Source organism: Mus caroli, unplaced genomic scaffold, assembly GCF_978045245.1.
Source record: "Mus caroli unplaced genomic scaffold, Mus_caroli_1 scaffold_14, whole genome shotgun sequence".
Classification (NCBI taxonomy): Eukaryota; Metazoa; Chordata; class Mammalia; order Rodentia; family Muridae; genus Mus; species Mus caroli.
This window is the reverse complement of record NW_028227269.1, coordinates 72,398,247-72,415,573: the sequence shown is the minus strand read 5'-3', so window position 1 is coordinate 72,415,573 and position 17,327 is coordinate 72,398,247. Positions and strand designations below refer to the sequence as shown.

At 42.1% G+C, this 17,327-nt stretch overlaps 1 protein-coding gene, 1 long non-coding RNA gene and 1 pseudogene across 6 annotated transcripts in view; 1 reads left to right on the top strand and 2 right to left on the bottom strand.

Annotated features, from left to right (window-relative positions):
• Nucleotides 1–177: 177 nt before the first annotated feature.
• LOC110306439 (protein S100-A11 pseudogene) lies at nt 178–624 on the bottom strand (annotated as a pseudogene).
• Nucleotides 625–11,576: 10,952 nt separating this feature from the next.
• LOC147001257 (uncharacterized) overlaps nt 11,577–17,327 on the top strand; it is a 33,937-nt gene continuing 28,186 nt past the window's right edge. The window contains exon 1 of the long non-coding RNA XR_015045232.1: nt 11,577–11,917. This is a non-coding gene — a long non-coding RNA (uncharacterized LOC147001257). The remainder of the gene's footprint in view (nt 11,918–17,327) is intronic.
• Hif1a (hypoxia inducible factor 1 subunit alpha) overlaps nt 14,070–17,327 on the bottom strand; it is a 39,551-nt gene continuing 36,293 nt past the window's right edge. For all 5 annotated transcript variants that reach the window (XM_029484515.1, XM_021178822.3, XM_029484517.2 and 2 more), the window contains exons 14-15: nt 16,542–16,668; nt 14,070–16,033 (exon numbers count right to left, since the gene is read on the bottom strand). In XM_029484515.1, the coding sequence (XP_029340375.1) occupies nt 15,882–16,033; nt 16,542–16,668 (279 nt within the window). In that variant the 3' untranslated portion in view covers nt 14,070–15,881. The remainder of the gene's footprint in view (nt 16,034–16,541; nt 16,669–17,327) is intronic.

Sequence of the window (17,327 nt, the reverse complement as noted above, 5' to 3'; positions counted from 1 at the left end):
GTTTCACTGACTAAATTGTCTTACTGACCCAGTTTTTCTTTTTCTTTTTAAATGGCATTGTTTTATTTTCGCCAGCAGGCGTGGGATACATGTTGTTATAGGTGTGCTGGGCTCAGTGCAGGTGTGGATGGGGTCAGGGGAGGTGATGACTTGGTGGTTGGAAGGGAAGGGAGAGGATTAGATTCGCTTCTGGGAAGTTCGGGGGAAGGAATCATGGCACGCTATAGCTAAGCCGCCAATGAGGTTGAGAAAGTCTTGGAAATCTAGCTGCCCATCACAGTTGAGGTCCAGCTTCTTCATCATGCGGTCAAGGACACCGGGGTCCTTCTGGTTGTTTGTGAAGGCAGCCATGAAGGAAAGGAATTTAGTTTGGGAGAGTTGAGAGCTGTTTCCATCCTTCCCGCTGGACTTTTGGAAAACAGCAATCAGGGACTCAATGCATCTCTCCATCTCTGTAGGCATTTTTGCCAAGTTGAGGAGCAAGGTCCAGCTGCGACTGTGGCTGACGGTGGCTGGAACAGGAGTGGCCAGTTTTTCTTTTTCTAATTAGTATTACGTATTTATTCATTCGTACATTCATCCACATATCCATTTCAAGAGAGATCCTTACCTGGAAGCTCCTAGATAGCTCGTGCTAGCTTAGAACTTGAGATGTTCCTGCCTCAGCCTCCCTGGTCCTGGGATTGCATGTGGTCACTACTGTGCAGGGCAAATTTTAGCTTTAATTGGCAATAATTCTCCCTATTCTGGATTATATAACCCAGGATTATTTTGATATTTTTAAATACTGTGGGGAGATCAAATTGGGCTAACTAATATACCACCACCATCTCCTTACTTAAAAATAATTTTCTTGATTTATTTTTTGCATTTTCATATATGTGTTTATATATATATAACACTTATATACAATTTGGATTACCCCTCCCCTATCCCTCCTCTCCTCCTGACCCCATCCCCACTTCAACCCTCCCATTCTCCCTTGCAGTTTCCTATCACAGTAGCTGTTTATCCTTTACTCCCTTTGAAGCTCATTATCGCAGGCATTTTGTTTCAGTGGTGAGCTTAACAACACAAGGAGGTTCTAGTAAGAGCCTACGTTGCCTGCATCATATCGTGATGAAAATCAGTCCGTGTGTGTGTGTGTGTAGCTCCAGCTGGCTTGAAACTTGCTATTCAGGTCAGGCTGGCCTCAAACTCACAGAGGGTACCTCCTCGGTCTGCCTCCCTAGTGCTGATATTAAAAGCATGCACCACCGTGCCTAGCTCTTCATATATTTCTTTTGTTGCTGAAATTACTTCCCTGTAGGAAATATAAACAAAATTTACCTCAACCTGAAATCCCAATGACAAATTGAGGCATGATTCTACCAAAGTTTACACTGGGGACCAATGTATAAATAAATCAATGACTTCATTGGGCTTCCTTTAATAGTTAAGGGGTTACTTACAGGGGTGTGGGTATGCCTACTCACAAAGGTCATAGCTGAAAAGCCTTTAGCCAGCAGAAACAAGCCCCCACCATTCCCTAGTATTCCCCAGACTATATACTCTAGCCCCTCCAGAGGCCTTGTTCAAGGGGAGCAACGTTGTGTACCATAAGTGGGCATAACTGAACTCCCAAGATAGAGTTTGCTTGGTTCAAAGGACAGTCATGCTGTAACAGGCCCCCAGACCTTAGCATAACTGACAACATAATGGAAAAACCATTCAGGCCTTGGAACCAAGTCCACCTGCCAAAAGAAGAACAAAGGCCTAATCCGGTGAAGTCCATGGCTCTGTGAATGTCTCTAAATGCACTAACCTTGTCTTCTGCAGCTCTGCTTCTGGCTAACTCTGCTTGCTAACTGAGGTGTGTTCACCCAGGATGTGGGTTTGATTGCTTGTTTGTTTGTTTGTTTGTTTGTTTGTTTGTTGGAATTAAAAGCTTACCCTCTAAAAGGCCCAGTGTAGTTGCCAACCTGCTAATAAAGACTTTCTATTGGCTTGAGTCTGTGTCTTTTCTGGTAGACATCCCACAACAATGCACAATGTTCTAATGCACAATGTTCTAAATCTCTCATTTCACTTCTTCTTCTTTTTTCTTTTTTTTTTTTTTTTTTTTTTTTGGTTTTTTGGGTTGTTTTTTTTTTTTTTTAGTTTCTCTCTATAGCCCTGGCTGTCCTGGAACTCACTTTGTAGACCAGGCTGGCCTCAAACTCAGAAATCCACTTGCCTCTGCCTCCCGAGTGCTGGGATTAAAGGTGTGTGCCAGGACGCCTGCTTCATTTCACTTCTTCGTCAGCCTTTCATCACCATTACAAACTACTTGACGTAATTTATTACCAATAAGTTAGCTTGAGTCTTTTTGCTGGAGTTGGACAGAAGTTATGAGTAGGGTTTGACACTCCAGACCCCTGAGTCCCAGAGGTTGATGGATTGATACAGAAAGCTTGCTACTTCGGCTCATGGACACTAAGTTTGGGGACTGAGAGGTAGCTCAGTGGTCACTTATGGCTGTGAGCCTCAGAAGCTGGAGACTTACGGTTCCAAGTGCTCAGGAAGAAGTTTCCTGCTTTGGGCCTTTGTTACCTGAGTCTGTCACGCCATTGCTGGCATACTCCCATCTCTCGACAGCCACCCATATTAGCAGCACTTAGTGTCAGCTAAGCCTTCAGTCCCTGTGTCTTAGGAGTTCACACTCTTGGCCTCTAACAGTGGCTGCTGTTATAATTCTCAGGCCTGGCCACTGGAGCCAGTAGTAACCCCTTGCAGATCTCTGAATGCTGGGTCCTCTGTTCTGACGACTTAGAAGGAATCTGGAACTCTCTCAGAGCATACCATCTTCCACTTTTGGTCTTCAAGACCTTCCACCTTCTGTAGTCTTGGCCAGCTTCTCTTGCCTTCTCTCCTTCCATGGTCCTTCACCATTTTGGGTGCCTCTGCTCACCACAGTTTCTTCCCTAGGGTTGTTCTCTGGGTCCCTTCAGTCCCCTTCTTGATGCTATTGCTGTTATCACTGTAGCCTGTCAGCACAGTCAGCCTCCGGTTGCAATTCTTAGGAGCAACACAAAGGAGCAGACCTGACCTCCTCACTGAATCAAACAGTAGAGAGGAAGAAAGAAGGGGAGAAAGGGAAGGGAGAAGGGAGACGGGGGAGGGAGAGGGAAGAGAAGAGAGAGAGGGAGCCAGAGAGGGAGAGGAGAAAGGGGAGGGGAGGAGGAGGGAGAGGGCTCTGCAGGAAAGGGTATTTACCACTAAGCCTGAGTTTAATCCACAGGACCTAGTTGGAAGAAGGAATGCACTGACTCTTGAAAGTTGTTCTCTGGCCTCCAAATAGCTACTGTGGCATGTGCATATTTGCATATACACAAAATAAATAAATCTGATTTTAAAAAATTAAAGCCAAGCAAGCAGCCTAGCGATAGAGCCAGAAGGGCGTGGGCAGAATGTAAAAGAGCAGGATTCTAATTAGCATCAATAGCAGCAAAGCATCTGGTTCCACCAATCAAAACCTTGTTTAAACATCAATCATGAGGTTTACATAAGAGCCAGTGAGATGGCTCAGTGAGTAAAAGCACCCGCTGCTAAAACTGATGACCCAAGTTCAATTCCTGGGACCCACAAGATGGAAGAAAACAAAACAACAAAAATCTTATAAGTTGTCTTCTGACTTCTGCATATACAGCCTGGTGCATGGACACATGCATACACGCATGCATGCATGCATGCACATACACTCAGGCATGTGCAGAAAGACAGAAACAGAGACTGCAAGACAAAGAGAGGCAGATAAATAAATGAATAAAAGGAAATAAAATTTAATAAAAGCCTTACATAAAAGCCACGCACAAGCCTCACACTGTACCAATCATGGCTTTCTCTTGGGGTGCAGAGGCAAATTCTTTCCCTTCTAGTCTAAGAGAATAATCCAAGCTAACCAGACCTGTAGGGTTCCTCAAGGCCTGCCTCGGCCTGGTGAAGTCTTCCAAAGCAGATGCAAGCTGTCTAGAACAGTCAAGGCTGAGGTGGAAGCCATGGCCCCAGCAGCTGGGGCTGTAGAGATGCCCAAGACTGGAGTGTGGATTCGGGAAGATGTCTGTGAAGGTTCCAGTGGGCACAGCAGCCAAGCAACAAGGGGAGTGACTCAGGTGAGTTTCCACTCAAGACAGGCATGAGACATGTATCAAAGAGTCGCATAGATTGCACCCCAAACAGCTTAGCTTATTTGGAGAAAAAGTAAAAATTAAAAGGTGCCTAAGATAATAAAGACTTATCACTAACAGAGTTTTTCAATTTTTTTCATTTTGTTTGTTGTTTGTTTGTTTGTTTGTTTTTTAGACAAGATCACACACTGTAGCCCAGGCTCGCCCAGCTCTTGTTGCAACCCTCTCTCCTCTCAATCGTCCTGCTTCAGCCTCCTATGTGCTAGGATTGGAGAGAGAAACTACCATGCCCAACTAACATGAACATTCTTTTTTGTTTTATTTATTTTTTATTTTATATACATTGTTTTTTGCCTCCATACATGTGTGTCTGTGTGAGGATGTCAGACCCCTGGAACTGGAGGTACAGACAGTTGTGAGCTGCCACATGGGTGCTGGGAATTGTACCCAGGTCTCCTGGAAGAGCAGTGGTTATTTGGTGCTTAACTCGTGTTTTAAAAATGCCCCTAAAGGGACTTTAGTTTCAGTGGTAAAATACTTGCCTGACAAGCCCTGGGTTCTGGTCCTCAGCTCCTGCAGGCAGGGGTGTGGTGTAGGTAGTGGACAGGTCGAAAAGCTTCTAGAAATTATTGTGTCCTCTAGCCTGTTTTTGGAATCTTAAAAGGAAGAACATAGCTTGCCTCGGGACTTCAGTCTGTGACGACTTGGCTCTTCTGTGTCTAGGCTGTAGTGAGGTAGAATCTCCAGGTGGGAGGTTGTGACCTCAGCAAGCTGCTCATATATAATGGTAGTAAGAACACAAGGAGAGGACACAGGACAGTATAACTCCACCCCACCCCCACTCCCTCACCCTGAGAACAACAAGGCCATGCCTCTGAAAACTCCCTAAAGCCTGTGGATTAATGAATCCATCAGTGACTAAAACTGGATGATGAAGACAGCCATCATAGACCAACCATGTCTCCATCTTTTAGTACTGCACTGATGACCAAGGTTATAAAACATGAGTTGCGGTGGGGTGGTGACTCAAAACATTACTAATGTTAAATTTAAATGTAGAACCTTGAGTGTGTGTCTGTAAAGGGGCTTGGTATGAAACATCGACTGGCCTCTTCATTTCAGTTATTTTGCTCTTCAGCGCTAGGATTTTTATTTAGCTCCTTAAAGTAATTTTAATTAAAAATCGTGTCCACCGTAGGCTCACTTTTCTGAACACTCAGTCTCCAGATGGAAACACTGTTTGGAAAGATATTGAACCTTTGAGAGGTAGAGAGCTTCACTGGGGGAAGCATGCCACTGTGTGCTGGCTCTGAAGTTGCAAAGGCTGGCCGGACTTCCGACTCTCTGCTTCCTGAGTGTAGTGGTGTGTGTGTGTGTGTGTGAAGTCTGGTTCCTGACTATCAGCCTGGCCCCATGCTGCTGCCTTGACTTCTCTAGTAAGGTATTATATCACCCTAGAACTGGAAGCTAAATTAAACCCGTTCTTCTCTTCCTTCTTTTTTCTGTTTTGTTCTTTTTTGAGACAAGATCTCGCTATTCAGCCCTGAATTGGCTAGAATTGGCTGTGTAGACCAGGTGGCCACAAACTCATAGAGAGTCCTCTGCTTCTCAAGTGGTAGGATTTAAGGGGTACACTGCACAAGAACTAACTTTTTTTTTTTTTAATCACCAAGCTATTTTATCACAGAAGCAGAATACACTACTTCTCTGTATCCTGGGTTAGATGTGACGCTATGTTCATACACTCCTTGTACTCTTAAGGGTGTTTTCCTTTGATTCTCTGAATGTATTTTGAATGGCTGCTTTAAATGTTTGTCCAGTTGGCCATATGGGTCCTCTGACCATGTAACTTTTCTTTATTGTTTTTTTCTGGCTATGTGTCAAATTTTCCTGTTTCTTTTCATATCTCATAATTATTTTGTTTAAAGTTGACTCTTTCAGGGAATTTGTTATAGCAGTTTTTTCATTCTTACACATGGCTGAAGTCCTTCACATGTTCCCCATGGCTCACTGCTTTTACTTGTTTAGTTAGCTACTTGGTAAGACTATTTTTAGAAACATTCATTTCCCTTTCATTGTGCCTGCTAGATCAGCCTGTGCCCTGTCCAAGATACCCCATGGCAAATACACAGTACTTCCTTTGCGAGGATGCCTGGTACTAGGTGACCGCATTTTACAATCAGCATTTGACTTCATTTTGAACATGATATAAACAACACCATCTGTCCAGGAGTATCATGAGGCACAGACTGATCACGTACTTCTAAGAGAACAACCCTAAAAAAAAAAAAAAAAATCATCAGAGTTCATTGGGATCACATGAGTATAGGAGGAAAATGAAACCCGGGGACCTAGGAAAGGTGGAACACCCTCATCTGCACCCCCAAAAGAGAAGACACCTAACACTGTGGAGCTCTGCCAACCACTCTCCTGGCTACCAGTTTGTGCATCTGGGGACTGACAAAGGACTCCTTACTGTCCCAGGGACCTCAGCTCAGCTCAGTCAGTCACCACTGCTGCCATGGCCTCCTCGGATTGTCCACTCAGTCTCTACCCTGTGACTTCCTTGCTTCAACAGTTCAACTCAACCCTGAGATTCGGCTCTGACTTCTCACCCTACAATCCTCCTGTGCCCACACATAGACTTTGCCTATCTGCTTTCCGTCTCTGCCTATATGCAGTAGACTTCTTTAAACTTTGCTGTGGTGTCTTTAACCCTTTTGTAGCCATTCTGAGACTGCTGCTGCTACTACTACTACCACTACCTACACACACACACACACACACACACACACACACACACACACATTCAGAGGGATGTGTGACCTGAGAGTTAATACTAACAAAGATTAGAGTAAAGGAACCTGTGTTTGCTGATCATCGTCTATCAAGGGAAACGGGTGACTTTTACTAATGACAGACAACAAACTGAATGTAGCTTGTGAACTTATTGTTACTTAATAAATTCTGGCGCTGTGGAAAGATACAAACATGTCCGTGTCTCCGACACAGTGCACTCAAGGACTGAGCCAGCTATGCAGCAGTTGCCTTGACTCACTCCAGAACAGTGGTTTTCTGCGCTCTTTATCTGTTTTCCTGGTCTGTCCTGCTGTGGTATCACCACCAGATGTTAGCCTCCTCAAAATGGTAGCTAATATACCCTGGGGCATAAGGTGATCCACAGTCTAATCCAGTTGAATTTAGGAAGTCTAAGGAGGGACTTTTTTGAGTTCAGTCTTGGCTGTGACCCGGAGGCTGTCTCTTCCCTGGCGCTCTGGTAAACTAGCTCACCTGCTGCATAGCCTGTTGCTCCTAGAGAGCTACCAGCCCCTCCTTACTGATTGCCACCCAAGCACGCCCTATTTGCAAGAACATCTTTAGTTTTTACCTGTTTCAAATCAAGTCAGTTCCTACAGAGACAATGTCAGAGTTCAGTTCTTAGGGATGCCTCTGCCTGGGCAGGCAGACTCTCTGAGATGATGCTTTACAGCTGGGGGTGGAGGCGGCAGCCTCCCCTCAGAGAGACTCTTCGGCTTTATGGGTGTGACTCCGAGAGGGACCGTGGTTCTGTTATCCTAAGCTTGCTTGCTGAGACATTGAACTCCTAGCCTATACGCGCTAGATAGAGAGAAATGAAGGGTAGCTAATTTCTCTTATCTTTTAGGCACACTTAATTTGAATTTAGTTTCTCATTATGTAGCCATTTCCTCCAAACTGGAATCTCTACCCTGCCCCAGAAATGAATAGAGAAGGGATCATAAGTCCCAGGAAGCCGAAAAGAAAAAAAAAAAAAAAAAAAAAAAAGTCTACAGTCTCACAGAACGCGCAGAGGCTCCCAAAGTTACACGGTTCCCAGACTCCTCCACCGGGATAAATAAGCAACAATAGGTGGCGACAGAGAGAAGAGACTCTTCAGAGTAGCTGACTGCAGGTTGGACTTGGAGCTCTGAGCATGAGCTTTCTTGAGTTCCGCCCCACGCTGGAGGTCTGGGTTGTGGTGACGTCACTCATGTGCCTGTTAAGCCTCACTCTGTTTTGTTCACCACGCTAGATTTGGATGGAATCGTTTCTGTGTCCTGGTGATCTGGGGCCTCTCTGCAGTGGAGAATACATGTCTCTTTGTAGCTTCTCAACATACTCTATGGTATGTTTATAGGTAATGACGTTGTCATTCTCATTATTATTATTATTATTATTATTTTTTTTTTTTTTGGTTTTTCGAGATAGGGTTTCTCTGTGTAGCCCTGGCTGTCCTGGAACTCACTTTGTTCCATACCATATACCATAGAGTATGTTATAGTATGTCTATAGGTAATGAGTTTGACTGAGAGCCTGTCCCTCCCAGAGAAACGCCTAGTTGTCTATTGGGCTCTGAGGATGAGGGAGTGTGGGCCTCTTGACCCCACTTACAGAAGTGAGTCTCTGTTGTGCTAGGTTGCAGAGATACTGAAGATGCTTTTAGCTGAGGTTCAGCAAATTTTCTTTAATAACTATTTCACTTTGGGCGATTTCAAGAGACTTCAAAGGACTACTTAAAAGTTGTTTACTTATTTTTATTTTTAAAAATTTCATACAGTGTATTTTGATCATGTCTTTTCCTCTCCAGCTCGCCCCAGAGCCTCCCCACTTCTCAACTCACTCAGTTTCACGTTCCCCCTCTCAAAAATCCAAAACAAACAGAAATGAAAATCAAACCAAAAAAAAAAAAAATTAAATGGGATGGTTTAAACTGGGAACGAATCCATGGAAGCTTTTCCGTTGCTAGCTGCTGGGGATCCGTTTAAAGGCGTTGTCCTTATCCTGGACTTGCTTATCATCTAGAGCAGAACAAATCCCTACAAGCAGACGGGACAATTTTAGTGTATGATGAAAGAGTTAAGCACAATGCATAAGTGAACATCTAGGAGTCTCGGAACTCAGTCCATGGAACTGAGTTCTGAAGAAGAGACATTATCAAGGAGTCTGAGATGGGAAGAGTTCTGCAGAGAGAGAAGGGCACGTTCCGGATGGATATAGAGGAGATAGAGCATTAATGAGAGAGGTTAGTACCATGCCCAACGAGAGAAGCTGGTGAAATAAATAGAGAACAAGATAACCCAATGCCCGGCCAAGCAAGTGAGGGCTGGTAGCTGTTGAGCTGGTACTGAGTGCCTCTGGAACGAGACATCTAGCTGTCTCAGGCATCGCAGACAAGCAGAACAAACAGAACAAACAACGGCTCTTGGGGGTCAGTTCTCTGGGGATGGTTTCAGTTCAGGAATAATCAGGACCTTGCTGGGCAGCCCACATCTAGTTTCCATGATAAAACCTTCGAGAAAAAGAACAGGATCCAACTGGATGTGATGGGAAAAAGACACTGGTGGTGAGAGACATCTGGGGCTCTGGTTTCTCTGAATAAGTGGGGCTGTTCACTGAGAGAGGGATGGAGGAAGAGACATTTGAAAGACAGGAGAACCTAAGTTTACCGGTCAGTTTGGCGTTGTCATTCTCATTATTATTATTATTATTATTATTTTTGGTTTTTCGAGACAGGGTTTCTCTGTGTAGCCCTGGCTGTCCTGGAACTCACTTTGTAGACCAGGCTGGCCTCGAACTCAGAAATCCGCCTGCCTCTGCCTCCCGAGTGCTGGGATTAAAGGTGTGCGCCACCACGCCCGGCTTTCATTCTCATTATTATTATTGATAGTAGTAGCATGTGTCTATGCTTGTGTGTGTATACGGCATGTGTGCATGACTGTGGATGTATGGATGTCACGGTGCACATGTGCAAGTCAGAGAACAATTTGTTTTTGTTGTTGTTGCTCATTAGTCAATTTGAACATGGTTGGTTCATTGTCAATTCATTAGCTAGTTTTAACACCAGGTCTCTTGTTAGAAAAGCCACACACGTTTGCCTTGCTCTCAGGCTCATGTTAAAGATAAACAGGTTTCAGACGTAATGTTTTTGCTATGCCTTTACCTGAAGAAACTCACTTTACAGTACTGCTCTCAATGATCAACCACTTGTGTCTCATTCATGGTAAATAATTGGGTAAAAAAAAAAGCATAAAGTTTATGCAAGGCCTAGAAGAGGTTAAGCTATGAAGATCTAATAAAGTATTTTAGGGGCTAAGAATGCATTTTAAGGTTGGTAAATGCAAGTGAAAGCCTAAAGGTTATAAGAAAGCCGTTTAAGGCATACAAAAGACTGAAGACGCTTCAGATTTCTTCCCCTCGCTCTGCTACCGTTGTGTTTCGAAAGCTTGGAGTTGTAACACTGATCAATGGGGTTCTGATAGGTTATTAGTCTAACTCTGGCAAAACTATGATCCTCTACCATAGTCACACGTTTAAAATTTTAAGCTTCCTTTAGTTGTCTTTCACGTATAGATTTAAAGGTGTTTCTCATTATGCTAAATTGCTAGACATCCAGTCTTCTGGAGAGAGGAAAGGAACCCCTCTTGTCCCTTCTGCTCCACAGAACATTTCTGTCTTCCCTGAGGTCACCTTAAAGGGTCCTCATGCTTTTAACAACAACAAAATTGCTTAGCAAGCCTTTACTATGACACATATATGATACCTACTAGCCTTTTCTATAGGACCAAAGGCACTCTTTAGTTGGCACCTCTGTAGTCAAACACATACTACAGATTAGTTTTCCACTAGTCAAAACTAATTACACCTTGACCACTTAGTTTTAAAAATGGATCCTTACTTCCTACGAAGACATAAAGATCAGGAGTAATGGCTATGCTGAAAGAACTTCTTGTTTTTAGCAAATTTTGGCTTTGCACTTCACAGCCAATTGCAACTGTAACTCTGGTAAGATTACCAGAGATTAAATTTAAGGCCCCGAGCGCTTCCATATTCTATAAACTCATTTCTGTTTGTCCAAAAATATTATCTTCTTCCAAACGATTGTCAATGATGAGCGTTCACCCAAACCAAATAACATTCAACCTAACAAAACTCACCACCTGGGGCGGCTAAAATTCTCATATACTTAATTAGACATATCACAAAACCACTTATCCAAAATAAGCTTTAAGGGGCTGTTTAAGCAACTAAATTATTTCCTTATTCTCTCTCTCTTTTTTTTTTTTTTTTTTTTTGAGACACCACCTCCATCGATAACTCAGGTTTGCCTTGAACTCCAGGAATACTCCCGCCTCAGCTTCTGGAGGGCTGAGATTGGGACAGTCACCCTCGACTCCTCTGGAGTTCCTCGTTTTTTTTTTTTTTTTTTTGTTTTGTTTTTTGTTTTTTTTCTTTTCTACATTAGATAAAGATTTATTTAAAGTAGCAAAGATCCAACGTGTTCAGAGACCTGGGGAATTTCTGTCCCACAAAAAGCAGCTGACAGCTTTTGCTCGGGACATCCCAGGCTCCATCAGAAAGCGTACCAGGAACTAGGTCCCTGCAGGCCGCGTGGGGACCGAGGCGCGGCCAAGCCCCGCCAGCCTCGCACATGCACTGGAACACGTAGGCGGGAGCCGCGGGCGGTCCTGCGCCCCGCACACAGGCTGGCCGCAGCTGGGCGCTGAGCCCAGGCACGTACCGGGGCGGGGCCAGCCCGGCTCCGGCTGCGTTTCCACCCGCAGCAGGTAGCACCGCGCCCGGAGCAGAGTACTGGGCTGTCCGCGGGCCAGAGACGGTCAGGCTCGCTCTACCGCTCTCAGGCACCTGCCTTTCTCTGCGTTCCGGAATGCGGCCAAGACCGAATAAAGGAAATTACATAGTAAGCGGAGATCGGGTGTCTGAGCAGCGCCTTGGATCAAATCCACTCATGACAGGTAAGAATAAAAAATATTCCCAAACGGCTTAAGGGTGTGAACACAAAGCTCCAGGAGGCGTTCAGAGGAACGGGTGTGGTGAAATGTCGCTTTTATCTGACCAGAGACAATGTAGGATCATATGCTACAGATTGCTCAAACTCGCAAACGATCCTGGACAACAGGTTCAAAGCTACGACGTTAAAGTAAAGAAATAAGCCCAAGGTGGGCAGACTTGAAACACCGTAACAGTTTTTGTTTTTACTTTTTTGTTTTTTAAATCCCAGCTAGCAACATGCTTAAGGGTTTATTGAATTAAACTTTAAAGAAAGAGAATCCCCCTCCTGCCCCTCATTTTTCCTTTCCCCAACTCTTTGCTTGACATTCTTGCCTTAGAACTTTGGACTTTTCACACCTCTTACAGAGGCTTAGAGGAGGAAGTAAGATTCGGAATGGTAACCCTAAGGTTTAACCATGTCTGTTATGCTGTTAATTCCAACAGCTCTGAGAAAGCTGCATGCATCTTTATGTAAGCCTCCTACATGTCAAATCTTCGTCATACCTTACACTTCCAATCACTTCCATGTCTCTATATTCAGAGAAGTAAAGTTTTAGTTCAAACTCAAAACCCATTAAGTAGCTTAAAAACACTCTTATTTGTAGCTTGCCATTCCTCTTCCACATGTGTCACCTCACTCTTAAGTGACACCCGGCCCTCCATTTTCTGCTCTCATTGTGTAGTCCTCGGTGCTCTTTAAACAGTCCGCAATGGGGAAACCAGTATGTTCTGTGGACTGATGGTTAGGGCTGTAGGCTCTAAAGTCACTGATGGCCAGAATCTAGAATCTATAAAGTGAAATGCAAACATAACTTTATAGAGATTGTGAATTAACCTAACGTGCAAAATGCTAGCTAGCTATTAAGTCTGGCATGTAGAATTCAGACATTCATGTCATTTAGACTCAGACTTTGTAAAGCACTTCAGCAAGTCAGCCATTGGTAATGGGTCACCATTTTCAGTTCTATGCCAGTGACACCGAACAAACAAAATATGTTAATTCCTTTTGCCATACTTTGGTGAAGGGAGAGTAATTACTAGTTATGCATTCATAGCAGCACCAGAGAATAGGGCGGCATAGATATACTTGCCAGGAGGGAGAGAAGTGCTTATGGTACCAGAGCAGGGTTATATATAAAAGCACTGCAGAGAAACTCAAGATGGTGGGCAATACTAGGAAGGAGCGGCTGACTGTATCTGGAGTCTAGTGTACTAGGAAGGAGTGGCTGATTGCCTGGAATCCGGGCAGCTTCTTTCTTTCCTGAGAGACCACAAGTAGATACTTAATTTCCCTAAAAGCTCCCTTCTGAACCACTGCTCACAAGTCACTTCCATACATATAACAGATTTATAAATATTTGGAAACTGTACATAAACTTCAAGTTTTCAACTAAAGCTAATTTGTTAAACGTAAATTTTAAATGTTGTGAACTGTGAATATTATGCAGGTGACATCTAGAGCTGTCTATCCTTAAATGTGGATGCACGTTGGCTCATGGTGTACTTTGAATTAATATTAGTACTCTGTTCCAAATTGCTACATATCTGTAACCAATCGCTGGTTCATCCTAAGATTAAGAGCAGCTCCCTAAATGAAACTCACTTGGCCTAGGATTTAACCCCAGGACAAGGCTCTCTCTCACTGGTTATGTAAGGAGTGAGTGAAGATAGGTTTCTGGGCTGGAGTTTGGCACAATGATGGCATGCTTGCCTCCTATTCATGTGAAGCCTGGGTTTGATCCTCATTGTCACACCAATGGGTTCTAAAAGACTGTTATCTCTAGGTGTAGGGACACACTAACCTCCTTCTCCATCTCTTCTTTTACACAAGACACAGGGTATGCAGCCCTCTTTTGTACCCCCCGCGGCCTGGACCCGCTTTGTCGCCAGAGCTGGGCTGGACTTCCTGATTACCCTAGCTCTGCTTCCTAAGTGCACGCCCAGATTCCACCTCTTACCTTTATATCTTTCTAGACTTTCTGATTTTTTAAACTTAGACTATGAAAGCAGAACAGATATAGTACTAGAAAAACAGAGAAAAAGAATCAAGTATCTAAAAACAAAGTTTTTAAAATACTAAAACAAAGTGATACATGAACTAGAAAGATCTGCATATAAGCTGAAAGGTTTGTGGTGTTTATTTGGAAGTTTCTGAAATTCACAATTGCATAAGATACTTTTTTAAAGCTGGCAAAGTAAAGAAACATCAGGTGATATATGATTATCTATAAAATGTATCTGCATATTAATGTGCCATGTACCAATATCACCAAAACCAAACAAGATATGTTCTGAGACCTAAGATTCTCTGACATGCCACATAGTTCCCTGAGAGCGTGGGAAACTCTTGTTTCAGCCCTAGCTTCCCTCTCCTGCTAATGGGAACAGATTAGACATGCACGCAAGAGCCTGAGCCCTCAAAACAGTATGATCATGTTTCATGAACTGTTTCACTTACTCCATTCATACTGCAAATACTGAAGGTTTGTGCTTTATATTTTAATAGACTCATACATTTATAATGGCAAAATTCTAAAAAAATTCTCTTTACAATGCAATATTATGATGTCATTATTTAACATGACATTTGGGGACACATCATACATTAGAAAATGGCAATAAAATGAATGTAGAAATGTACAATCTAATTTTTATAAAGAACTTAAATTTTTGAGAAATGGTTTTAGGAGCTAGAAATGTTGAAACAAATGTTATTTAAACATAAGAGCTGACCCAAGGGGGCCTGGTCCACAGAAGATGTTTATTTGATATAACAAAACAGTACAGTTAGTGTTAGACCCAACCACAAAGAGCAAGGGAATGAAAAATTTATACAATGTACATAGAAAAAACAAGATGTTTACTATGACAACTCTATATTCCTAAAATAATGCTTCTAAAATTACTCAATTATTGAAATCTATATGAAAAAAGGATGTTAATAGCGACAAAGTGCATAAAACCAAACATCATATTTTCAACAAATCAACATACTAGGCAATTTTACTAACAAAGCATGATTTTTTTGTTTACAGTATGCTCAAAATGTCTTTATACCAACAGGGTGGGCAGAACATTTATGTTTAATAATCAATTACACAATATTAGCATAAGCTTCCACAACTACATAGGGACTGTTTTCTTTTGAGTTGATAAAGTCAAGAAACACCAGATAACTTCTCTGAATTGAGAGTTTTATCCAAATAAATGCCACATACCTTCCAGATATAAGCATATTTCTTTATATCATGTAAATGGCTTTACCCATATAAAGAAACCATACAGTTTAAGAATCATTATAAGATCAACAGCTTCATGATCCAGGCTTAACAATTCCATAGGCCAAAAAAATTTCTTAAAAACTAGTTTTATAAATGCAGAATATATTGCATGAGTAATTGCTGGTTTTTAAAGAAAATATATTGTGCAATTGTGACTACCATGTACTGCTGACAAAGCATTATTTTCATGTAAAACATGAAAAAAAATGAGTAAAAAATTTTCAACTGCCTATGATCATGATGAGGATTTACTGCCTTCTTAAAAAATTATATTGGCATTTCATTAAAAATAATTCAATAAGGGAAAAACTCCCTCACCAAAAATAAATAAATAAAAAGGTGCATTTTAAATGACACTACAGCAATGCAATGGTGAAATGCTGAGGAGCTGTGAATGTGCTGTGATCTGGCATTAAAAGAACATATTAAAAAGAGCATTAATGAAAATTAAGTAGAAAGGGGATGAAAACTAAACTGTCTGAGTTTGTGCAGTATTGTAGCCAGGCTTCTAAAATTAGATATAGAAAATATAAATAGACTGCTGAGCCACCAGTGTCCAAAAATAACCAACAGAAACAAAAACCCAACAAACAACAACAACTGAACAAAAACATTAACAATCAAAAGGAATGAGATTCGGAAACGCTCAGTTAACTTGATCCAAAGCTCTGAGTAATTCTTCACCCTGCAGTAGGTTTCTGCTGCCTTGTATAGGAGCATTAACTTCACAGTCGTAACTGGTCAGCTGTGGTAATCCACTCTCATCCATTGACTGCCCCAGCAGCCTACAGGCTAAGTCTGAAAAACAGGGAGATGCCTGGCATCATTAAATTGATTAAACACTTACTGTGCAGTAGGTACTGGGTAAAATAAATTTTCTAGAAGGGTTTTTAGTCCCCTCAGCAAACCCTAAGTAAGTGTAATTGAGTTTATGTCTGCTGTCAGAATGTTAACACAAAGTGTGCTCTGAAATGCCTAATCCCTGAATGCAGGCAGCAGACAAAATGCACCGCACATCTCCTTTCCTTTATTTCTCTTTGAGGCAGGGTTTCACTATGTATTTGTAGTCCTTGTTGGTCTGGATCTCATTTTGTAGACCAGCTGGCCTCAAACTCAGAGATCCACCTGACTCTGGCTCCCAAGTGCTGGGACTAAAGGCACTAAAGGCTCATCCACCACTGTCTAGCCACTTTTTATTCGTTCTAAGGAACCAAAACCACTGTCCCTTGGAGAAAAACTCGAAAATTTTTTTTTTTATATTCAAACTTTTCCTTGTGTTGGCTAAGAGCAGAAAGAATACACTAACCGGAGGGTATTAAAATAATTGTCTTTTGCTCCGTTCCATTCTGTTCACTAGATATGAATCCTTTTACTCGTTTCCAAGAAAGTGACATAGCAGGTGCACAGTCACCTGGTTGCTGCAGTAATGTTCCCTAAAAAGAATGAAGTTAATATTTAGTATGTTGCATTTTTTTACAATAAAAAACTTTGCAATCAGTATATATTTAATAGCAACCAAAAAGCCAGTTTCTTAAACAATCCTCTAAAAATTTTTTCTCTTAAATAATCTTTCATTTATTCTTATAATAGCAATGACAAAGGTTATTTCTTACCCATTAACATTCCTATCCATAAAACATATTAAGACACTGTTAATGTGTTTTATATTACTTTCCACTCACTCTGTTCTGGCAATAGGCTAGCCTCAACTATCTCTAAAACACATTGCTTATTTTAAAAATATTTTAGATTTATTTTTATGTATATGGGTAATTTTGCCTGCATGTATGCCAGCAGAGGCCAGAAGAACATATTAGACTTGCTGGAACTGGCATTACAGAGGGCTGTGATCCACATTTTGGGAACTGGGATCTGAGCCCAGGTTCTTCAGAAGAGCAATCAGTACTCTTGACTGCTGACCCATGTCTCCAGCCCCAGTGCTTCTATAAGAAGGAAAAATAACTTACAGAGAAAAGAATGAGAGTGGAGGGGATACTGAGGGTATTTCCTCTACATCTGCCTGTCATGTTTGGTTTGTAACACCAGAATTTATTCATTAAATGTAAGTTTAAAAAAAAAGCCCAATGATAGC